A 27350-nucleotide genomic window follows, 5' to 3' on the forward strand; every position below is an offset into this window, starting at 1 on the left:
AAATGACTCTGGCATGCAAACTGTGATCTACTGGGAGCCCATGATCTCTGATGGCCAAGGTACAGACCACCACTGTACAAGATATGATAATCCGCAAGATGTTATAGCTGTGGGGCATTATTGGGTGGCCCATGCTACAACCAATGTTAGCCCATTCTAAGATGCTTCAGGATTGCGGGAAATCATGTCTGGCAATTTTTTTTTTTATTGCGAACCGTGAAGCGAATGTTCAAATGTTCAAATTCACATGTAACCACAAATTTTATTTAAAAAAGAGGCAACCCTCTCTCAGGACCCCCTAAGGTAATAAGCACAAAACAATTACAAACAGTGGCTCTTCCTCTGGTTAACCTGGTTTGTCCATGTACTACATTCATTTATTTAAATTACCGACAATTAAGAAGCAACTGTTGTTTTAATTTTAATTTAAAGGGAACCTATCACCCCGTTTTTTAAAGATAAGATAAAAAAAGTGTGAAATAGGGGCAGAGCTGGGCTTTACATTCGTGCCTTTATTGTGCCTTTATTCCCCCCTTAGGCTGCCGAAATACCTTTTTGAAGAGGCCTTTTTTTCCTGTCAATCAACTTGGTCAGGTCGGATGGGCGTGGCTAAAAAGCGGTTCCTCCCCCCCTGCTTCTCGGCGTTTCTTTCGTAAACGCGATTTCGTTGCGCAGTTAGTTTTCCTCCGGCGCCTGCGCATTATGTTTTGCCCAACTGTGGGCATAGCAATAATTACCATCACTGCGCATGCGCGGGTGGTGCCCCGGAAGTGATCATATGGGCACAGCGTTTCCATGGATGCCGTGCCGGTAAAAATTTCTCAGCCCGAACTGCGAGCGTAAGTTTGGTGCCAAAATCGCTCGCCTGCCTATCGTTCTATCTATTCTCTATCTTATCTATTATCTATCTATCTATTATCTATCTATTATCTATCATCTATCTATCTATCTATCTATCTATTTATCTATCATCTATCTATCATCTATCTATCATCTATCTATCATCTATCTATTATCTATCTATCATCTATCTATCTATTATCTATCTATCTATCATCTATCTATCTATTATCTATCTATCTATCTATCTATCTATCTATTATCTATCTATCTGTCTATTATCTATCTATCATCTATCTATCTATCTATTATCTATCTATCTATTATCTATCTATCATCTATCTATCTATCTATTATCTATCTATCTATCTATCTATTATCTATCTATCATCTATCTATCTATCTATTATCTATCTATCATCTATCTATCTATCTATTATCTATCTATCTATCTATTATCTATCTATCTATCTATCTATCTATCTATCTATCATCTATCTATCTATCTATCTATCTATCTATCTATTATCTATCTATCTATCATCTATCTATCTATTATCTATCTATCTATTATCTATCTATTATCTTCTATCTATTATCTATCTATCTATCTATTATCTATCTATCTATCTATCATCTATCTATCTATCTATCTATTATCTATCTATCTATCTATTATCTATCTATCTATCATCTATTATCTATCTATCTATTATCTATCTATTATCTATCATCTATTATCTATCTATTATCTATCTATTATCGATCTATCTATCTATCTATCTATCTATTATCTATTATCTATCTATCTATCTATCATCTATCTATCTATCTATTATCTATCTATCTATTATCTATCTATCTATTATCTATCTATCATCTATCTATCATCTATCTATCTATCTATCTATCTATTATCTATCTATCTATTATCTATCTATCATCTATCTATCTATCTATCTATCATCTATCTATCTATCTATCTATCTATCTATCATCTATCTATTATCTATCTATCATCTATCTATCTATCATCTATCTATCTATCTATCTATCTATCTATCTATCTATCTATCTATCTATCTATTATCTATCTATTATCTATCTATCTATCTATCTATCATCTATCTATCTTTCTATCTATCTATCTATCATCTATCTATCTATCATCTATCTATCTATTATCTATCTATCTATTATCTATCTATCTATCTATCTATCTATCTATCTATCTATCATCTATCTATCTATCATCTATCTATCTATCTATCTATCTATCTATCTATCTATCTATCTATTATCTATCTATTATCTATCTATTATCTATCTATCTATCTATCTATCTATCATCTATCTATCTTTCTATCTATCTATCTATCTATCATCTATCTATCTTTCTATCTATCTATCTATCATCTATCTATCTATCATCTATCTATCTATTATCTATCTATCTATCTATCATACATACAATACATACATACAGACATACAGTACATACAACATAGATTACATACTCACCATCACTTGTCACTTTGATCCCCGAAGCCAGTGTCATGTTAAAAAAAAATTAAACTAAAAAAATAAAAAATCCCTGTCCGCAGAAATCCTATGTAAACGAGTGTCCAACGACGATCTCCCGTTGAGAGCAGGAACATCTGCAGATGTGACTGCTCTCCAGGGGCTCCAAGAACACAATGAAGGTAGGAAAGTATCCTTCCACATTGTGTTACAATGTATTCCTCCAACACTGTGACAAAATAGTCCCTGGCCTCACTTCTGCCAATGCTGTTCAGGCAGCTTTGCTACAAATTGAGACTATGAAAAATGGTTGACCTCTTCAGTGATGCACTGCAGGAGACATTATCTCCTGTCATTGTGTCACTGAGGGTCCTATAGATCAGAGACATCACCCAATGTCACTGTGCTATAGGGGAGATCCTCCAGGGACACGCGTCACTTGTTGGACTACGGCGAACACAGGTAGTTTAAGGTTTGTTATATATATATATTTTTTTTTTAACAGGTCCAGAACTATGGTAAGTATGGTCAAATGAAGAATATTAAATAAAAATTTTTTGTAAAAATGTGTGTGTGTGTTATTAATCCATTACTATCAATTTATTACTAACGGATAGGTGTCTTATTGACGCCTCTCCGTTAGTAATCCGGCTTAATGTCAGCTTACAATAGCAAGGTGACATTAACCCCTTATTACCCCATATCCCACCGCTACACGGGAGTGGGAAGAGAGGGGCTAAGTGCCAGAATTGGCGCATCTGACAGATGTGCCATTTCTGGGGCGGCTGTGTACTGGTGTTTGTAGCCGGGGGGGGGGGCCAATATCCATGGACCCTCTCTAGGCTATGAATATCAGCACACAGCTGTCTGCGTAGCCTTTCTGGATATAAAATATAGGGGGACCCCACGTCAATTTTTTTTTGGGGGGTCACCCTATTTTTATCGCCAGGAAAGGCTACGCAGACAGCTGTGGGATGGTATTCATAGCAGGCTACAAATATTGGTACACGGTCGTCGGCTTACCCCCTCTGGCGCAGAAAATTCCGCGGTAGCACACGCCATTTTTTGGGGGTTTTTTTTATACGTGGCACTTAAATACGTGGCACTTATATACGTGGCACTTAAATACGTGGCATTTATATACGTGGCATTTATATACGTGGCACTTAAATACGTGGCACTTAAATACGTGGCACTTAAATACGTGGCACTTAAATACGTGGCACTTATATACGTGGCACTGATATACGTGGCACTTAAATACGTGGCACTTAAATACGTGGCACTTATATACGTGGCATTTATATACGTGGCACTTATATACGTGGCACTTAAATACGTGGCACTTAAATACGTGGCACTTAAATACGTGGCACTGAAATACGTGGCACTTAAATACGTGGCACTTATATACGTGGCACTTAAATACGTGGCACTTAAATACGTGGCACTTAAATACGTGGCACTTAAATACGTGGCACTTAAATACGTGGCACTTATATACGTGGCACTTAAATACGTGGCACTTAAATACGTGGCACTTAAATACGTGGCACTTAAATACGTGGCATTTATATACGTGGCACTTAAATACGTGGCACTTAAATACGTGGCACTTAAATACGTGGCACTTAAATACGTGGCACTTATATACGTGGCAGGGCCGCGCTTAGTAACCCGATTTTAGTTTACCCCCTCATTCGTACCCTTCTTGACATATCCTTTTACATCAACGTAAATATTTCTAAATGATCAATTTGCTTGATCTAACTAATTAATTAGATGTATCTATATGTTTTTGTTTATATATAATTTTTTTAATTTTTTTATTAATGTAACAGGAACTTCATTTATTCAGTGTTTACTGGAGTAATCAGAAGCAAAGAGCACAGAACAAGAGCAGAAGACAAGATCACAAGTGAATACCGTATGAAAGTAAAATAAAAAAATTGTGAAAATATAAATATTTATTAAATAAATAATGCTTTGACAAATTAAATTTTTATAGTCTTTCATTTGTTAAGTTTGTGAAACTTTCTACACATTATTTTCATCTAAACATGTCTCATTCTGATTTTATTACAAGGAAATTCCTTGAAAATAACAGTGCAGGAGCATACAAGAACAGCTAAGGACAGTAAAGGTGTGAAAAGATCAATATTACAAAGTGATTTCAAATAATAGTAGTTAATAAAACTTCTATTAAATTTAGTTTTAATTATTACATTATATTTGTCTATCTGTCGTTCTATCTTTCATAACAAATGTTATTCTACCTTTATTTCTAACTACCATTTCATATCTATCATTATTTTTGTCTATCATTCCTTCTCCCTTTTTTAGACTATTTTTAAATCATTCATTATATTTTTCTCATTTCTTCGCTGTCATTATTTTTCTCTCATAATTATTATTCTCATTATTACTACTATTATCTCTTAGTTACTTTTATATGTACATTACTGTCATGGTGCTGTACATGTTTAAAGCGGTTCCAAATCAAGTTTATAGTTAAAAAATTTTACAAGGAAAGACTGGGACAGAGTGGAGAAGACACTGACTTTCCGACTTACATTCGATGGGATAATGGGTAGGAGACAGAGGGTGGGGGACCAGCAGCTCTACCACTGTTGACCTGTCAGCTCCGGCACATGGTGATGCAGCAGCTCAGGTGGTTGTTGACACGTCACAATGGTTATTCAAGGCTGTACACTTTCTGTACAAAATTGGATTTAAATTTCCTTCTAAAACATACCAGGGTGGTGGATAATCGCACATGTTGAGGCATTGAGTTCAAGAGGATGCGTCATATTTGAGAGAAATTTTACAGGCAGTTGTTTGAGCAATAAATAAGTGTGGAGAGTATGAGTTCCTGAAGATATTTATACATTAGATATGAGATATAGGGAGGGGACAGGTTTGGGGTAGCCTTGTAGATCACTGTTAGTAGTTTTAAGTATTATTTGGGTATTATAGAGCAAGTGAAAGAATTTTAAGAGGGTGTGAAACGGGAGTACCTAGGAGATAGGTGGATTAGGTGTGCTGCAAATTTTAGAACACACTGGAGTGGTTCAAGAGAGTTATCGTTGAGGCCACAGAGGAGGGTGTTGCATTAATCGAGGCGGCAGATGAGGAGGGCATGCACAATAGTTTTACTAGTTAGTTGTCAGAGGAAAGGAACTGATTCCTAAAAGATTTTGGATTTGGAGGCCTCACGAGGAGGCAAGAGTTTGTACATGCGGTAGAAAGGACAGGCACAGGATTAGGATGCGAGAGTTGAAGAAGGATGACGTGAATGATGGACACTCCGTGATTATGGACATCATTGAGGGGACAGTGGTGCAAAAGAGTTACATCTGAGTTTCTTCCACATACAGGTGGCATTGGAAGCCATGGGACTTTATCAGTTGACTTAGCCAATTGGGATTAAGGTTATAGAAGGAAAAAAGTTGTTGCCAGAGGACAGACCCTTGAGGGACTACGACAAAGAGAGGGCGGGATGAGGAGGTAGTGTGTGAAAGAGAATCAATAAATGAGCATTTGGAAAAGTATGAGGAAATACAATACAAGGGAAGGTATTTGTTGCAAACGGAAGCTGTAAGCTGTATTCTACAGTTTCAAAAGCAGAGGATAGGTCGATAAAGAAGAGGAAGTAGACATGTATGTTAGGTTAGGCTGTTAATAACTTTTTGGTAATTTTGGAAGGCAGATTTGATGTTGTCAAAAATATAACTAGATTAACTTTAGCATTTGTGAGCATTGATATGGGGCCATAGCTTAGCATAGCTGTTTGGTAAAGGATACTATTTTTTTACTATGTGTGTGATGTTGTCAGGTTTAAAGCCTGACGGCAATGTTCCAGAGTAAATGAGTAGGTTGAAGAGATGTCTTAGGGCTGTAATGTTCATGCTAATGAGTTTGGGGAGCTGGTGGGAAAGGATTGGGACAGGTGGGGAGGTGCAATTTGAAAAGTTGGTTTAGTAAGCTATCCTTCAGTGATGTTGAAGGTTGAAGAGATGGGTTAGGGCTGGAATGAGCATGTTATTGAGGTTGGGGAGCAATTGGGAGGGGATGGGGTCAAGTGCACAGGTGGTGAGGTGTGATTTGGAGAAGAGGCGAGTAAGCTCTCCTTCAGTGATGTTGGAGAGGGAGGTTTTTAGGGAAGTGCAGATGTCTGGTATATGGAGTGTTTAGGGTTGTGGAACAGTATTGTTTTCCGTTGTTTCAACGATATAGGTTTTGAATTTGGTGGAAAAGTCAGAGCAAAATAACTGTGGATTTTGAGGTGGCAGTGTTGGATGGAGAAGATAAACTGTTCTTTTAGATAAAGGTCTGTTTTAAAAAAATTACGATGATTTAGAAAGGTAAATTTAGCTTGGTATTTTATTTCCAATAACGCTCCCCGACCCAGGATGCTTGACACAGTCATTTTGGTGAAGTTGTTATGCCAGGGTTTGCCTATTGTTTTGTCGCACTTCACCATGAAAAAGAGGGTCTACTGAGTCTATGGCTGATGTGAGGGTGGCGTTCTAGAAAGCCATGTCGCTGTCCGTATCGTCAACTGAAGATATGGGGTAGAGGGGTATAACACAGTGTAAGACACTGTGAATTTCAAGTTGGGCAAGGTATATGCGAGGATATGATAATGGCTAGACGTGTGGCGCGTCGTTAGATGGTGGTCCCATAGGGGACATAAATACTTTGGGAGATTTGATAAAGAACACAGGCTGGTGAAGATTACGTCTCGTGTATGTCAGTCTTTGTGGGTGGCTGTGGAAGACAGCAGACAGCATTCTCTTGTGCTTAAATATAAGACCCTTGATGGAACATTAAAGGGAATCTGTCCCCACGAAAATCGCGGGTGAGGTAAGCCCACTAGCATCAGGGGCTTATCTACAGCATTCTTAAATGCTGTAGATAAGCCCCAGATGTTACCTGAAAGAGGAGAAAAAGAAGTTAGATTATACTCACCTGGGGGCGGTCCCGCTGCTGGTCAGGTCGGATGGGCGTCTCTGTTCCGCTGCGTCGCCTCCTATCTTCATTACAAGACGTCCTCTTCTGATCTTCAGCCACGGCTCTGGCGCAGGTGTACTTAGCTCTGCCCTGTTGATGGCAGAGGATAGTACTGCAGTGCGCAGGCGCCGGGCCTCTGACATTTCCGGTGCCTGCGCACTGCAGTACTATCCTCTGCCCTCAACAGGGCAGAGCTAAGTACGCCTGCGCTGCAGCCGTGGCTGAAGATCAGAAGAGGACGCCTTGTAATGAAGATAGGAGGCGACGCAGCGGAACAGAGACGCCCATCCGACCTGACCAGCAGCGGGACCACACCCAGGTGAGTATAATCTAACTTCTTTTTCTCCTCTTTCAGGTAACATCAGGGGCTTATCTACGACATTACAGAATGCTGTAGATAAGCCCCTGATGCCGGTGGGCTTACCTCACCCGCGATTTTCGGGGGGACAGGTTCTCTTTAATTTTGTAATCAAGAAATCTCTTGTGTATTATTTTTTATGAAATAGTAATTTTTTTTGTTTTTTTTAAATTAAAGGACAAATGTGAAAGACACAATGCCAAACTGCATCATTAATGAGTGCGATAGTAGGACTGGTAGACAGGGTCAGAGCCGTGATATTATTTTACACCCATTTCCAAAGGATGTTAAGGCAATTATACAATGGCTGCTCCAAACTGGTCAAGTGTTTTCCAATGTTGATCTATTAGCACAGAATATATTGGATGGAAACAAGAACGACAAATATCGTTTATGTTCTAAACACTTCACATCTGATTGCTACATTCACAATGTTAGTGGTCGATCATTGCGTCCAAATGCTGTACCATCCATATTCCCTCCTTTAGAAGAGGTACAATTTGTAATTCAAGAAAATTTGACAATAGGTAAACGTAGTCATAGAAAAAGGCAACGACAAACAGCAGAAAGTAGCAGCTCAGTTTCAACTGATACCCGTAGTGTCAACATAGATTTTTCGGATGCATCAGAAAAACATTTCTGTAGTATTGCCACACAGACAGACTTCACACTGGAAAATTCAACAGTATTCTTCCATCAAGTGTTGGGATGTGAAGGAAATAATGGTGATGAAGGAATACCTGATTTTGAAAATTCTGCAAAGGGTGAAGAACAACCATTATTTTCAACGCCAAATTTTGAGACAGATTTACAATCCCCATTAAAGAAAAGACAACAGGTTCAAAATTCTAATGTAAAGAAATCATTGATGTTAGAAAAGCAATTTTTACAAGGGATAAGAACACTATCACCAATACCTTATAGTGCTGACATCTCTAGTGGTGAAAATCAGAAAAATACTATTACAGAAGATTCAGATTATATTCCAGAATTGCCAAGTGCTGTAGAATCGGATCTATTTGGTTTTGCATCTCTAAGCTTTGAAGATCAATTACCGATCCATGGTGAGGAATGTGTTCAAACCATTAAAGAAACTGTTACTGAAAGGAAACTAATTGTATTCGAATCTTGCTTAGATAATCTATTTAAAAAAGTGAAATGTCAAGGATGCAAAAATATAATAGTAAGTGTCAGAAAAATAGTTGAGGGTAGTTACATCAAAGTTATTGGCACATGCCGACTGGGTCACCAAAGTCATATTTTTGAATCACAACCAAAAATCGGAAATTTTGCAGCTGGAAACATCTTGCTGGCTTCCGCTATTCTATTCAGTGGACTTAATTTTCAAAAAGTGCATGAACTTTTTAACATTTTTGGAGTGTTGTCAATATCCCAAACAACTTTCTACAGGTACCAAAGCAAATTTTTATTCCCTGCTATTGACATTGCTTGGAAAACAGAACAAGAAAATGTTACAAAGGAAATCATTCAAAAAAACATCATAGTTTCCGGTGATGGACAATGTGACAGTCCTGGTCACAGTGCTAAATACTGTGTCTATACCATCATGGACACCATATCTGACAAAATAATAGACTTTGAGGTTGTGCAACAAACCCAATGCACATCGTCTGTTGCTATGGAAATTTATGGATTCAAAGTTTGTATGGATCGCCTACTCACTTCTGGATTTAAAATCAAAATTTTTGCCTCTGATAGACACGTCAGCATAAGAAGCAAAATGCGTAAAGACTATTCAGAAATAAACCATCAGTTTGATGTGTGGCATTATGCAAAATCGGTAAAGAAAAAACTAAAAGCGGCCAGTCAATCTAAGCTAAGCAAGGAGATAGTTCCTTGGATAGACAAAATTGCACTACATCTCTGGTGGTCCATTAAAACCTGTAATGACAATGTTGAATTGTTACAGGAAAAATGGTTGTCGTGCCTGCAACACATAACAAACATACATGAGTGGGATGGCTGCAACATGTACCACCAATGCAGTCATGGACCACTGGTAGAAGATGCGGAGGATGGTAAAATTCTGTGGCTAAAAAAAGATACACCACCTTACCTAAATATTAAAAAAATTGTGACAAGCCGACAATTGTTGCAAGATTTGCCACACTTAGTGCACAATTGTCACACAGGATCTTTGGAAAATTTCAGTGCCACGCATTTAAGTGCCACGTATTTCAGTGCCACGTATTTAAGTGCCACGTATTTAAGTGCCACGTATATAAGTGCCACGTATATAAGTGCCACGTATATAAGTGCCACGTATATAAGTGCCACGTATTTCAGTGCCACGTATTTCAGTGCCACGTATTTAAGTGCCACGTATTTAAGTGCCACGTATATAAGTGCCACGTATTTCAGTGCCACGTATTTAAGTGCCACGTATTTAAGTGCCACGTATTTAAGTGCCACGTATTTAAATGCCACGTATATAAAAGCCACGTATTTAAGTGCCACGTATTTCAGTGCCACGTATTTAAGTGCCACGTATTTAAGTGCCACGTATATAAGTGCCACGTATTTAAGTGCCACGTATTTAAGTGCCACGTATATAAATGCCACGTATATAAAAGCCACGTATTTAAGTGCCACGTATATAAGTGCCACGTATTTAAGTGCCACGTATTTAAGTGCCACGTATATAAGTGCCACGTATTTCAGTGCCACGTATTTCAGTGCCACGTATTTAAGTGCCACGTATTTAAGTGCCACGTATTTAAGTGCCACGTATTTAAGTGCCACGTATATAAATGCCACGTATATAAAAGCCACGTATTTAAGTGCCACGTATATAAGTGCCACGTATTTAAGTGCCACGTATAAAAAAACCCCCAAAAATGGCGTGTGCTCCCGTGGAATTTTCTGCGCCAGAGGGGGTAAGCCGACGACCGTGTACCAATATTTGTAGCCTGCTATGAATACCATCCCACAGCTGTCTGCGTAGCCTTTCCTGGCGATAAAAATAGGGTGACCCCCCAAAAAAAATTGACGTGGGGTCCCCCTATATTTTATATCCAGAAAGGCTACGCAGACAGCTGTGTGCTGATATTCATAGCCTAGAGAGGGTCCATGGATATTGCCCCCCCCCCCCCGGCTACAAACACCAGTACACAGCCGCCCCAGAAATGGCACATCTGTCAGATGCGCCAATTCTGGCACTTAGCCCCTCTCTTCCCACTCCCGTGTAGCGGTGGGATATGGGGTAATAAGGGGTTAATGTCACCTTGCTATTGTAAGCTGACATTAAGCCGGATTACTAACGGAGAGGCGTCAATAAGACACCTATCCGTTAGTAATAAATTGATAGTAATGCATTAATAACACACACACACATTTTTACAAAATTTTTTTATTTAATATTCTTCATTTGACCATACTTACCATAGTTCTGGACCTGTTAAAAAAAAAAAATAAATATAACAAACCTTAAACTACCTGTGTTCGCCGTAGTCCAACAAGTGACGCGTGTCCCTGGAGGATCTCCCCTATAGCACAGTGACATTGGGTGATGTCTCTGATCTATAGGACCCTCAGTGACACAATGACAGGAGATAATGTCTCCTGCAGTGCATCACTGAAGAGGTCAACCATTTTTCATAGTCTCAATTTGTAGCAAAGCTGCCTGAACAGCATTGGCAGAAGTGAGGCCAGGGACTATTTTGTCACAGTGTTGGAGGAATACATTGTAACACAATGTGGAATGATACTTTCCTACCTTCATTGTGTTCTTGGAGCCCCTGGAGAGCAGTCACATCTGCAGATGTTCCTGCTCTCAACGGGAGATCGTCGTTGGACACTCGTTTACATAGGATTTCTGCGGACAGGGATTTTTTATTTTTTTAGTTTAATTTTTTTTTAACATGACACTGGCTTCGGGGATCAAAGTGACAAGTGATGGTGAGTATGTAATCTATGTTGTATGTACTGTATGTCTGTATGTATGTATTGTATGTATGATAGATAGATAGATAATAGATAGATAGATGATAGATAGATAGATGATAGATAGATAGATAGATAGATAGATAGATAGATAGATAGATAGATAGAAAGATAGATAGATAGATGATAGATAGATAGAAAGATAGATAGATGATAGATAGATAGATAGATAATAGATAGATAGATAGATAGATAGATAGATAATAGATAGATAGATAGATAGATGATAGATAGATGATAGATAGATAGATAGATAGATGATAGATAGATAGATAGATAGATAGATAGATGATAGATAGATAAATAGATAGATAGATAGATAGGTGATAGATAGATAGATAGATAGATAGATGATAGATAGATAGATGATAGATAATAGATAGATAGATAGATAATAGATAAGATAGATAATAGATAAGATAGATAATAGATAGATAGATAGATGATAGATAGATAATAGATAGATAGATAATAGATAGATAGATAGATAGATAGATAGATAGATAGATAGATGATAGATAGATAATAGATAGATGGATAGATAGATGATAGATAGATAGATAGATAGATAGATAGATAGATAGATAGATAGATAATAGATAGATAGATAATAGATAGATAGATATATAATAGATAGATAGATAATAGATAGATAGATAGATAGATAGATAGATAGATAGATAATAGATAGATAGATAGATAGATAGATAGATAGATAGATAGATAGATAGATAGATAATAGATAGATAGATGATAGATAGATAGATAATAGATAGATAGATAGATGATAGATAGATAGATAATAGATAGATAGATAGATAATAGATAGATAGATAGATGATAGATAGATAGATAATAGATAGATAGATAGATGATAGATAGATAATAGATAGATAGATAATAGATAGATAGATAGATAGATAGATAGATAGATAGATAGATAGATGATAGATAGATAGATAGATAGATAGATAGATAGATGATAGATAGATAATAGATAGATAGATAATAGATAGATAGATAGATAGATAGATAGATAGATAGATAGATAATAGATAGATAGATAATAGATAGATAGATAGATAGATAGATAGATAGATAGATAGATGATAGATAGATAGATAGATAGATAGATAGATGATAGATAGATAGATAGATAGATAGATAGAAAGATAGATAGATGATAGATAGATGATAGATAGATAGATGATAGATAATAGATAGATAGATAGATAATAGATAGATAGATAGATAATAGATAAGATAGATAATAGATAGATAGATAATAGATAGATAGATAGATGATAGATAGATAATAGATAGATAGATGATAGATAGATAGATAGATAATAGATAGATAGATAGATAGATAGATAGATGATAGATAGATAGATGATAGATAGATAGATGATAGATAGATGATAGATAGATAGATAGATAAATAGATAGATAGATAGATAGGTGATAGATAGATAGATAGATAGATAGATAGATAGATGATAGATAGATGATAGATAATAGATAGATAGATAGATAGATAGATAGATAGATAATAGATAGATAGATAGATAGATAATAGATAAGATAGATAATAGATAAGATAGATAATAGATAGATAGATAGATAATAGATAGATAGATAGATAGATAGATGATAGATAGATAATAGATAGATAGATAATAGATAGATAGATAGATAGATAGATGATAGATAGATAATAGATAGATAGATAGATGATAGATAGATAGATAGATGATAGATAGATAGATAGATAATAGATAGATAGATATATAATAGATAGATAGATAGATAATAGATAGATAGATAGATAGATAGATAATAGATAGATAATAGATAGATAGATAGATAGATAGATAGATAGATAATAGATAGATAGATAGATAGATAGATAGATAGATAGATGATAGATAGATAATAGATAGATAGATAGATGATAGATAGATAGATGATAGATAGATAGATAATAGATAGATAGATATATAATAGATAGATAGATAGATAATAGATAGATAGATAGATAGATAGATAGATAGATAATAGATAGATAGATAGATAGATAGATAGATAGATAGATAGATAGATAGATAATAGATAGATAGATGATAGATAGATAGATAGATAGATAGATAGATGATAGATAGATGATAGATAGATAGATAATAGATAGATAGATGATAGATAGATAGATAATAGATAGATAGATAATAGATAGATAGATAGATAGATAGATAGATAGATAGATGATAGATAGATAATAGATAATAGATAGATAGATAATAGATAGATAGATAGATGATAGATAGATAATAGATAGATAGATAGATAATAGATAGATAGATAGATAGATAGATAGATAGATAGATGATAGATAGATAATAGATAGATAGATAATAGATAGATAGATAGATAGATAGATAGATAGATAGATAGATAGATAGATAGATAATAGATAGATAGATAGATAGATAATAGATAGATAGATAGATAATAGATAGATAGATGATAGATAGATAGATAGATAGATAGATAGATGATAGATAGATGATAGATAGATGATAGATAGATAGATAGATAATAGATAGATGATAGATAGATAGATGATAGATAGATAGATAGATAGATAGATAGATAGATGATAGATAGATAATAGATAGATAGATAGATGATAGATAGATGATAGATAGATAATAGATAATAGATAGATAGATAATAGATAGATAGATAGATGATAGATAGATAGATAGATAATAGATAGATAGATAATAGATAGATAGATAGATAGATAGATAGATAGATAGATAGATAGATAGATGATAGATAGATAGATAATAGATAGATAGATAGATAATAGATAGATAGATAGATAGATAGATAGATAGATAATAGATAGATAGATAATAGATAGATAGATAGATGATAGATAGATAGATAGATAGATAGATAGATAGATAGATGATAGATAGATGATAGATAGATAGATAGATAGATAGATAGATAGAAAGATAGATCGATGATAGATAGATGATAGATAGATGATAGATAATAGATAGATAGATAGATAGATAGATAATAGATAGATAGATAGATAGATAATAGATAAGATAGATAATAGATAGATAGATAATAGATAGATAGATAGATAGATGATAGATAGATAATAGATAGATAGATAATAGATAGATAGATAGATAATAGATAGATAGATAATAGATAGATAGATAGATGATAGATAGATAATAGATAGATAGATAGATGATAGATAGATAATAGATAGATAGATAGATGATAGATAGATAATAGATAGATAGATAATAGATAGATAGATAGATGATAGATAGATAATAGATAGATAGATAGATGATAGATAGATAATAGATAGATAGATAGATAGATAGATAGATAGATAATAGATAGATAGATAGATAATAGATAGATAGATGATAGATAGATAGATAGATGATAGATAGATAGATAGATAGATAAATAGATAGATAGATAGATAGATAGATAGATAGGTGATAGATAGATAGATAGATAGATAGATGATAGATAGATAGATGATAGATAGATGATAGATAGATAGATAGATAGATAGATAGATGATAGATGATAGATAGATGATAGATAATAGATAGATAGGTGATAGATAGATAGATAGATAGATAGATAGATAGATAAATAGATAGATAGATAATAGATAAGATAGAGAATAGATAGAACGATAGGCAGGCGAGCGATTTTGGCACCAAACTTACGCTCGCAGTTCGGGCTGAGAATTTTTTACCGGCACGGCATCCATGGAAACGCTGTGCCCATATGATCACTTCCGGTGCACCACCCGCGCATGCGCAGTGATGGTAATTATTGCTATGCCCACAGTTGGGCAAAACATAATGCGCAGGCGCCGGAGGAAAACTAACTGCGCAACTGATAATAAAAAGCGCGATCTGTGCCATTCACAGATCGCGTTTACGAAAGAAACGCCGAGAAGCAGGGGGGGAGGAACCGCTTTTTAGCCACGCCCATCCGACCTGACCAAGTTGATTGACAGGAAAAAAAGGCCTCTTCAAAAAGGTATTTCGGCAGCCTAAGGGGGGAATAAAGGCACAATAAAGGCACGAATGTAAAGCCCAGCTCTGCCCCTATTTCACACTTTTTTTATCTTATCTTTAAAAAACGGGGTGATAGGTTCCCTTTAATTACTCAATACTTACTACACATGAAAGTATCCAACTTTGTAATATATCTATCAGATAAATTTGTTTTTTTTCTCTGCCAAGTCTGATCATTCATTATCAAGATTCTCAATTCTGACTTAAAATCTAGTCCTGGTCTGTACTTCTACTCGTCCTGGAATAAATAGGAAAGCACGAAGCGATAGTTGTCCCTCACATGTGCTCCTTTCCCTGTCTGCAGCCAGTTTTAATATGTTTTAAATTAATAGAGACATTGGATTATTATTATTGTTATTTTACAGGACTGGTGAGTGCCACTATTTTTTCTTTTCATATACATGTTTGCACTTTATTTTGTGAGCACACAGTACCTACATGCTTGATTGCTCAGTCCAAAGTTCGGTTCAAGGATAAGTCAAAACACACAGGTTCAAACTACAATATTACTACTTACACAACAGAAGACTTTTGCTGCCATATGCTCATCAAACTGGCCGATGATTATTCGTACATCGTTGCCCTATAACAATGAAAGAAAAAAAAAAGACATTTGTATTTAATAAGTTACAATAAATATGTTCACAGAAAAATGTTAACCTGTGTATGGCTGCACTTTTTATTTAAGAAACAGTGTCAGGCGCTGACAGATGGTTCTACTCAACAACATTAATGTCACAATTTTTCCTATCTGAGTGTCTGGATGCAGTGAAGGACAGTTCTGCCGTCCATCTAGGAATGGGGTGTGCTGAGGTGTCTGTATAATGATGGACAGCTTAGCCATTCAATTGGATTCTGGGACATGCTGAGCTGTCTGTCTCTGGAGTGACAGTTTAGCCATCCAATCAGGACCAGACTGTTCATCCATGTGTCTTTAGTCCAGACTAATTACCTGGCTATTTAACCAGCTCTCTGCATTTGACAGCTGCCAGTTGTAACTTTGCTCATGAGGTGTTCTCCTTGCCTTGTATTCTGATCTGTGCTGCTCAACCTACGATTTTTCTTCATCATTTCTTTGCCTATACCTTTGGCCATGATCCTCTACCTTCTTGGAATATTGACCTCAGACCGTTTCCTGACTACACCTTCATCTCAAACCTATGTCTATGATGTATGCTCTTGGCTTTTGACCTCATGCCTCTTGATTACTCAGTATCATGGCTTATTTGTGAGTAGTGACCAGTGTCACAGTTAATTAGTAAAATCAGCAGAAGCTCAATGTGAGACAATGCATGTTATTACAAGATCTTGCTCTCATCAACAACAGTGCTGCTGCATTATGCACACAGCAGTTGCCAACCAGTAACACCATGAAGGAAAAGTCATGGAATTATAGAAATCACATTATCGATAGATATATTAATGACATTAACATGAAGAAAAAATTGAAACATCACATGCACAGAAAACCCCCCACTTACACTCCTTGGAATGATATCAATGGGAATATTAATGGCTGAGAATGTTCTGACATGCACTTGGGCACACAAATCATCAAGATCCACTGCTACACATGGACCTCAAACTCAATACTGAATAAATCAAGATGTTTTGAAAATTGTGTTTGTTTCCATTTTTTCTTTTTGTTATCATTAGCATGTCTATCGGTCCTGTGATTTCTATCACTGCATGACTTTTACTTCTTGGTTTTGCGATTTATATGTTGAGGAATGTACTTAACCTCTTTCTGACTTTGGTCGTACTCAGTTTGTCTTGGTCGGCTGGTACTTACCGACTTTATATGTACTGAGTACACCCTGGCGATTTTGTGTGCACAGAAGCTGTGCGCATGAGATCACCACTGGGTGTCAGCTGATTCTGACAGCTGACACTCTGCACTCAGTGGAGTAGCAGTGCCTGCACCGCTGCCAGCACTTTAACCTCAGAACACTAGAATCACTAGGGATCGCAGCATTTTGAAAGCAGGCAGAGGGAGGAAGCTCCATCTGCCCTCCGATTGCCATTGCCATGGTGACCTAATGTCATCATGATGATATCCTGGCCATCAGGTTACGGCAAGCCCCTCAGATCATGCACAGAGCACAGTCTCAGGGGCTTGTGTCAGTGCAGCACTGACAGTTATAATCCATTGCAATGCTCCTGCACTGCAATGGATTATAACTGCGTTCAGGCTGCTGACAGCAAAGGTCCCATACTGGAGCAACGTAAAAAAGTTAAAAAAATAAATAAATCAGAAAGTAATAAAAAAGTAAATATATAGTTCTGATGAATTTCTTTTTTATGTAAAAACAAAGAAATAAAGAAAAAAAGTACACATTTTTGGTATTGCCGCATCACTGACGACTCGCCCCATAAAACTGTCTGACCAGTTAACCCCTTCACTGGACACGGTAAAAAAATAAATAACAAAACAGGGGAAAAAACATACTTTTTTATCATATTGCCAAACATAAAGTGGAATAAAGCATAATCAAAAACACAAATGTAACTAAATGTGATATAGCTGATAATATAATCTTGTACCTCAAAAAACAAGTCACCATAGAGCTTAATAAGTGGAAAAACAAAAAAGTTATAGCTTTCAAAATAAAGCGATGCAAAAATAAATATTGTTTCTATAAAGCTGTAAAAACATTAAAAAAAATAGAGAGGTGGTGTCGCTGTAATTGCAGTGACCTGAAGAATAAATCTGCCTTGTCAATTTTACTACATGCAGAATGGCATAGAAAATAAAAAAAATGCTGAATTCCTCTTTTTTGGCATTCTGTCTCCCAAAAATGAGAATAGAAAGCAATCAAAAAATGTTATGTGACCAAAAATGGTACCAATAAAAACGTCAACTAATCCACACAAAAGACAAGCCCTCACATGACTATGTCATGGAAAAATTATGGCTTTCAAAATATGGTGATGCATTTTTGCAATAAAAAGAGTCTTTTAGTGTGTGACAGCAGCCAAAAATAAAAAACTGATATAAATCTGGTATCGCTGTAATCGCACTGAGGGCTCAATTCCACATGAGAGTAAAAAAATCGGTCCGATTTACCAAAAAGATGGATGTAAAACATGCGATTGCCATGCGAGTGTCATGCGATTTTCATTCGATTTTTAATCGCACCATCCGTATTCCGTCCGTTTTACATCCGTATCACATCCATATGCAATCCATTTTTTTTCTCTGCAACTATTTTTATACAGTCATTTACAGGACCATTTACAGTGTTCTATGCCACAGAATGGTAAGGTATCTGTAAAAAACGGACGGAATATGGATGTTCCGTATTCCATGCGTTTTTTTTCTCGCACCCATTGACTTGCATTGGCGAGTTGGCGAGAATTGCAGCATGCTGCGATTTTTTTCTCAGTCCGATTTTGGCTGAGAAAAAAATCACAAATGAAAAGACACCTATTGAATAACATTGGTCCAAGTGCAATCCGATTTTTTTATCAGATTGCACTCGTCCGTTTTCCTCGCAAGTGGAAATGAGCCCTGACCCAAATAATAAAGTCAACTAATCACTTATAACGCAGGAGGAACAGTGTAAAAAATAAATAAAACCAATTCTTCACCTGCTGTTAATTTTTTAATTCTACCTTTGCACTCTGCGCTAAACGCTTACAATGGGGTTTACTTGGGGTACATGAGGTAGATAGAGGTACTGTGAACACTGTCTGGCCAGTGATCCGGTGGTGTTTGTCTTTTTAGGATTGAATAAAAGCGCGGTCAGCCACAGTTTTGTGCACTTCTAAGGGCTCATTTCCACTTGCGAGAGAAAAAACGGTCCGTAATCTGGACTGAAAAAACGAATGTAACGTATGCGATTGTCATGCGAGTGTTATGTGAGTGCAATGCGATTTTTTAATCGCACCATCCGTATGACATCCGTATGCAATCCATTTTTTTTCTCTGCAACTATTTTTACACAGTCATTTACAGGACCATTTACAGTGTTCTATGCCACAGAATGGTAAGCTATCCGTAAAAAACGGACGGAATACGGATGGTCCGTATTCCATGTGTTTTTTTTCTCGCACCCATTGACTTGCATTGGCGAGTCTTGTCCGAGAATCGCAGCAAGGGCTCATTTCCACTTGCAAGAGACAAAACGGTCCAATTTACGGACCGAAAAAACGGAGGAAAATCATGCGATTGTCATGCGAGTGTCATGTGATTTTTTATACAGTAAACCATCTCATATCCCTTCTTTTATTACATATTCCTCTTCACTAATGTAAGAAGTGTCTGTGTGTCAAATTTGGGGGCTCTAGCTATTAAATTAAAGGGTTAAATCGCAGAAAAAATTGGCATGGGCTCCCGCGCAATTTTCTCTGCCAGAGTGGTAAAGCCAGTGACTGAGGGCAGATATTAATAGCCTAGAGAGGGTCCATGGTTATTGGCCCCCCTGGCTACAAACATCTGCCCCAGCCACCCCAGAAAAGGCACATCTGGAAGATGCGCCTATTCTGGCACTTGGCCACTCTCTTCCCACTCCCGTGTAGCGGTGGGATATGGGGTAATGAAGGGTTAATGTCACCTTGCTATTGGAAGGTGACATTAAGCCAGATTAATAATGGAGAGGCGTCAATTATGACACCTATCCATTATTAATCCAATAGTACGAAATGGTTAATAAAACACACACACATTATTACAAAGTACCTTAATGAAATAAAGACACAGGGTGTTGTAATATTTTATTATTCTCTTAATCTAGCTGAAGACCCTCGTTCTGTAAAAAAGTAAAAATAAAAAATCAACAATATCCCATACCTTCCGATGATCAGTCACGTCCCACGATGTAAATCCATCTGAAGGGGTCAAATCATTTTACAGCCAGGAGCTGTGCTAATGCAGTGCTCGTGGCTGTAAAACCACGGGGAATGAATGGAGTGCTGGGGAATGTCCTGTAGTTACCTTGAGTCGCGGTGATGCGCCCCCTGCTGGATGTCCTCATATGAACTCGAGCATGGGAACTCCCCAATGAATAAATTGGGGAGTCTAGTTTGTAAAATGAGGTAATATATGGGCAGTCTCTGCTGCTCTGGCACCTTAGGGTCTTTGCCAATGTGACATGGCACCCTCAAACCATTTCAGCAAAATCTGAACTCCAAAATGGTGCTTCTTCCCTTCTGAGCTTTCCACTGTGCCTCAAAAGTAGTTTTCAACCAGTGGGGTATTATTGTACTGAGGAGAAATTGCACAATACATTTTGGGTTCCATTTTCTCCTGCTAATTTTGTGAAAAAGAAAAAAATTGTGATTATTTTTTTTTTTATTTTCACAGATCAACGTAAAATTTTGTGAAGCACCTGAGGATTCAAGGTCCTCACCACACATCTAGATAAATTCCTTGAGGGGTCTAGTTTCCAAAATGTAGTCACTTGGGGGGTTCCTATTGTTTAGGCACATCAGGCGTTCTCCAAACAAGACATGGCATTCACTAATGGTTCCAGCAAATTTTGCATTGAAAAAGTCAAATGGCACTTCTTCCCTTTCCGAGCTCTGCCATGCGCCCAAACAGTAGTTTTACCCACATATGAGGTATTGGCGTACTCAGGAGAAATTGCACAACAATTTTAATTATGCAGTTTCTCGTGTTACCCTTGTGAAAATAAAAAATTGGAGCTAAAATAAAAAATGTTTGTGAAAAATTATATTTTTTATTTTCACAGTTCTAGGTTATAAACTGAGAAGTGCAGTTTCCAAAATGGGGTTACTTTTAGAGGATTCCCTCTGTTTAAGCACATTATGGGCTCTCCAAATGTCACATGACATCCGCTAATTATTCCAGCAAATTTTGCTTTCAAAAAGTCAAATGGCGCTCTTTCCTTCCAAACCCTGTGTGTGCAGTAAAACAGTAGTATTTCTTCACATATTGGGTATCAGCATACTCAGGAGAAATTGCACAACAAATTGTATTGTGCAATTTCTCCTGTTACGCTTGTGAAAATGGCAAGTTTTTGACTAAAAAACTTTTTTGTGGGAAAAATATATATTTTTTAATTTTCACGGCTCAATGTTATAAACTTCTGTGAAACACCTGGGGGTTAAAACTGCTCACAACACATCTAGATTAGTTTGGGTATAGTTTCCAAAATGGTGTCAATTATTCCAGCAATGAATTTCCGTTCAAAAAGTCAAACAGTGCTCCTTCCCTTTCGAGCCCTGCTGTGCTCCCATGCAGTGGTTTTACCCCACATGGGGTATCCGTATACTCAGTAGAAAGTGCACAACAAATTTTGGGGTCCAATTTTCCTGTTACTCTTGAGAAAATAAAAAAACTGGGGTCTTAAGAGAAAAAATTTAAATGTTCATTATTTCCTTCCATATTACAAAAATTCCTGTTAAACACCTGAAGGGTTAAATTAACTTGTTAAATGTGGGTTTGAACACATTAAGGGGTGCAGTTTTTAGAATTTTTTCATTTTGGGTATTTTCTGTCAGACCCCTCAAAGTCACTGCAAATATAATGAGAAATCACTGGTCTACTTTTAATCCTTATAACTTCCTAGCAAAAATAATTATGTTATTTATTTACTATTTTCTATGATATACAGTAACTCTTATTTAAGGTCATAAAAATTAAAAGTTTGAAAATTGCTAAATTTTCACAATTTTCTCCAAATTTCCATTTTTTTCACAACAATTCACAAGTCATATTGAAGAAATTTTACCACTATCATGGAGTACAATATATCGCGAAGAAACAGTGGAATCCTGACTTTGAAGCTTCCAGAGTTAATACCTCATAAATTGACACTGGTGATAATTGTAAAATTTGGCCAGGTCACGAAGGTGCAAATAAGCTTGGGGAGTAAAGAGGTGAAACAAAATAATGTTTAGCTCGTTATATGTCAATTGTATTATTTCATGCAAAAAATAATAGCTGCCACAGAAGATCTTTCACATTTTGGAAGGATGCGTTACATTAGCAAATTATTTGACTTTTTTTTAAGTTATTAAATAAGTTGCATAGAAAATTGTAAGTCATGGATTGATCATCAAATAAATAAAAAGGTGCTCAACTCTCTGATAACTGTCTTAAGGTACCGTCACACTAAGCGACTTTGCAGCGAGAACAACGACGATCCGTGACGTTGCAGCGTCCTGGATAGCGATCTCGTTGTGTTTCACACGCAGCAGCGATCTGGATCCCGCTGTGATATCGCTGGTCGGAGCTAGAAGTCCAGAACTTTATTTCGTCGCTGATCACCCGCTGTCATCGCTGGATCGGTGTGTGTGACACCGATCCAGCGATGTGTTCACTTGTAACCAGGGCAAATATCGGGTTACTAAGCGCAGGGCCGCGCTTAGTAACCCGATATTTACCCTGGTTACCATTGTAAAAGTAAAAAAAAAACACTACATACTCACCTTCTGATGTCTGTCACGTCCCCCGGCGTCCACAGGGTTACGCGCTGCTGCCGAGAGCTTCCTGCACTGACTGAATGTGTCAGCGCCGGCCGGACATAAAGCAGAGCACAGCGGTGACGTCACCACTGCTGCCAGCGCTGACACATTCAGTCAGTGCAGGAAGCTCTCGGCAGCAGCGCGTAACCCTGTGGATGCCGGGGGACGTGACAGACATCAGAAGGTGAGTATGTAGTGTTTTTTTTTACTTTTACAATGGTAACCAGGGTAAATATCGGGTTACTATGCGCGGCCTTGCACTTAGTAACCCGATGTTTACCCTGGTTACCCAGGTGCTGCAGGGGGACTTCGGCATCGTTGAAGACAGTTTCAACGATGCTGAAGTCGTTCCCCTGATCGTTGGTCGCTTGAGAGAGCTGTCTGTGTGACAGCTCCCCAGCGACCACACAACGACTTACCAATGATCGCATCGCTGGTCGTGATCGTTGGTAAGTCGTTTAGTGTAACGGTACCCTTAGGCATTTAACCACTTAACACTCGCTGCTTTTTTCGGTTTTGCGTTTTAGTTTTTCGCTCCCCATCTTCCCAGAGCCATAACCTTTTTTTATTTTTCTGTCAATATGGCCTTGTGAGGGCTTGCTTTTTGGTGGAACAAGTTGTATTTTTGAACTACATCATTGGTTTTAGAATGTTGTGTACTAGAAAACAGGAAATAAATTCCAAGTGTGGTGAAATTGCAAAAAAAGTGCAATCCCAGAATTGTTTTACTGCCCCTTCCCTACTGCCCTCCAGTCAGTGCCCCATAGGATAATGTGATATAAATTAGCAAGCGTGACATACAAGGACTCTATATTTCGATGAGAATATCTGAATCTGATCTGTCATGTACACAAGTCTGTCTTTTTTTCTAACCTAGAAATTATTTAGGTAACTTACAAATAGTTTGACATGGGTTTTCCCTAGTTGAGTTAAAGCAGAGACCTAGATAGAAAGATGGATAGATAGATAGATGATAGATGGAAAGATAATAGATAATAGATAGATAGGTAGATAGATCGATAGAGAGATTGATAATAGATAGATAGATAGATAGATAGATAGATAGATAGATAGATAGCACCAGGGCCCTTTGAAATACATGCAGATTTGTAAGTCTAGGTAAATGCCTGTAATAGACATACAAATATTTTATTTAGAAGGAATTACCAAGAAGAGAACATCGCTTCCTGAAAGCCAAGATTGATGTCAGTCGAGGGCACTAATGTTCTGTTATAAAATGCTTTCAAATATTTATTCAGTTCTCACCAAATGTATTTTAATGATAGAACCTTGTCTCATCTTCAAAGCTTTTTCTTTTTTTTTTCTGTCTTATGTTTGCATGGTAATTATAATGCTGTCATTAGTCAAGACAATAAACATAAGGACACAATGTGCTTGTTTTCAGCACTGAAATGTATAATTCATAGACAAAAATAATATACCGTACATACAAAATATATTTAAGATTTTAAGACTTTTGTAGATAGATTACCGGTATACTTGTCAATGGATATAAATCCTATGAGAAAAGACTAGTGTTTGTGAAAGAATGTACATAATCAAAATTGGATGGGGAAATATATTTGAAGAATGAATTCCTTGAATTTTAACAAACATTCTACTAATAAAAAGAACAATAGGGAATGAAAGTTACAGTCACAACTTGGGCCTGAGGAGTTCCCCAACAGCTCTGTTATGTGTTGATCATAACTCCTGAGAATGGGTAATGATCTTATTAGCTAGACAGTGGGTCAGGTAAAGTGTTAACATTATGGATGGTTATGGTCATGGATATTATTATCTAATACTAGATGGTGGCCCGATTCTAACGCATCGGGTATTCTAGAATATGTATAGTAGTATATAGCATAGCCCACGCAGTATATAACACAGCCCACGCAGTATATAACAGAGCCCACGTAGTATATAACACAGCCCACGTAGTATATAACACAGCCCCATAGTATACAACACAGCCCACATAGTATATAACAGCCCACGTAGTATATAACACAGCCACGTAGTATATAGCACAGCCACGTAGTATATTGCCCAGCCATGTAGTATATAGCACAGCCACATAGTATAGTGCACAGCCACGTAGTATATAGCACAGCCCATGTAGTATATTGCCCAGCCACATAGTATATAGCACAGCCACATAGTATATTGCACAGCCATGTAGTATATAGCACATCCCACGTAGTATACAGCACAGATACGTAGTATATAACACAGCCACGTAGTATAAAGCACAGCCCACACAGTATATAACACAGCCCATGCAGTATATAACACAGGCCACGCAGTATATTACACAGCCCACACAGTATATAACACAGGCCACGCAGTATATAACACAGCCCACGCAGTATATAACAGAGCCCACGTAGTATATAACACAGCCCACGTAGTATATAACACAGCCCCATAGTATACAACACAACCCACATAGTATATAACAGCCCACGTAGTATATAACACAGCCACGTAGTATATTGCCCAGCCATGTAGTATATAGCACAGCCACATAGTATAGTGCACAGCCACGTAGTATATAGCACAGCCCATGTAGTATATTGCCCAGCCACATAGTATATAGCACAGCCACATAGTATATTGCACAGCCATGTTGTATATAGCACATCCCACGTAGTATACAGCACAGATACGTAGTATATAACACAGCCACGTAGTATAAAGCACAGCCCACACAGTATATAACACAGCCCATGCAGTATATAACACAGGCCACGCAGTATATTACACAGCCCACACAGTATATAACACAGGTCACGCAGTATATAACACAGCCTATGCAGTATATAACACAAGCTACGTAGTATATCGCACAGAGACATAGTATATAGCACCACCCATGTAGTATATAACACAGCCCACATAGTATATAACACAGCCCATGTAGTATATAACACAGGCCACGTAGTATATAGCACAGAGACATAGTATATAGCACTGCCCATGTAGTATATAACACAGCCACGTAGTATATTGCACAGCCACACAGTATATAGCACAGCCCACGCAGTATATAACACAGGCCACGCAGTATCTAACACAGCCCATGTAGTATATAACACAGGCCACATAGTATATAGCACAGAGATGTAGCATATAGCACCAACCATGTAGTATATAACACAGCCATGTAGTATATTGCACAGCCACGCAGTATATAGCACAGCCCACACAGTATATAACACAGGCCACGCAGTATCTAACAAAGCCCTTGTAGTATATAACACAGCCCATGCAGTATCTAACACAGCCCACGTAGTATATAACACAGCCCACATAGTATATAACAGCCCACCGTAGACCACTACGTCATTTACGGTCATTGCCGCAATGGATTCTTGGGACTGGAGTGTCGCGAGGAGCGGGAAAGGCTGCTGCGGATGCCGGAAGGTGAGAATATAATGATTTGTTATTTTTTTCATTATTTGTAACATTAGATCTTTTTACTATTGATGCAGCTGAAGGCCTTTCAGGTCCCGGGGCTGAAACTAATCCACATTGGCCTGAACCTTTTTGGGATCCATACAAAACCCCTCACTAGAGACAATAAACCAGAAGAAAGGCAGTTCCTGGAACAAAATGAGCATTTCTCTAGCTAAGCAAAATGTTGGTTCTCCCTGAGTCTTGGAGGAACCACCTGTAGGTGACCAATATGTGTCTGCTTATCAAATTAATAAACCAGATTGTCATCTAAGTATATAACCACAAACCGCCCAATAAAATCAGAGAACACATGATTGATGAAGTTTTGGAAGACCGCAGGAGCATTGGTCAAACCAAACAGCATAACCAAGTTTTCGAACAGCCCTTCTGAGGTGAGAAACGCAGATTTCCACTCAACCCTCTCCCGCACCCGGATAAGGTTATAAGCCCCCCACAGGTCTAGTTTTGAAAACTATTTGGCCCTGGACAGTTGATTACACAAATCAGGAATGAGTGGGAGGGGATATGTGTTTTTTACAGTAAGTTTGTTATGATCCCGAAAGTCAAGGCATGGGCGGAGATCACTGTCTTTTTTTTTACAAAAAAGAAACCTGCAGCAACAGGAGACA

At 37.1% G+C, this 27350-nt stretch overlaps 1 protein-coding gene across 1 annotated transcript in view; it reads right to left on the reverse strand.

Moving 5' to 3' along the window:
- The window catches only part of GABBR2 (gamma-aminobutyric acid type B receptor subunit 2), a 1202616-nt gene that overhangs the window by 582177 nt on the left and 593089 nt on the right, over positions 1-27350 (reverse strand). The window contains exon 5 of the mRNA XM_077269688.1: positions 16346-16411. Within this exon, the coding sequence (XP_077125803.1) occupies positions 16346-16411 (66 nt within the window). The remainder of the gene's footprint in view (positions 1-16345; positions 16412-27350) is intronic.

The sequence above is a fragment of the Ranitomeya variabilis genome, chromosome 6 (assembly GCF_051348905.1).
Source record: "Ranitomeya variabilis isolate aRanVar5 chromosome 6, aRanVar5.hap1, whole genome shotgun sequence".
NCBI classification, from domain to species: Eukaryota; Metazoa; Chordata; class Amphibia; order Anura; family Dendrobatidae; genus Ranitomeya; species Ranitomeya variabilis.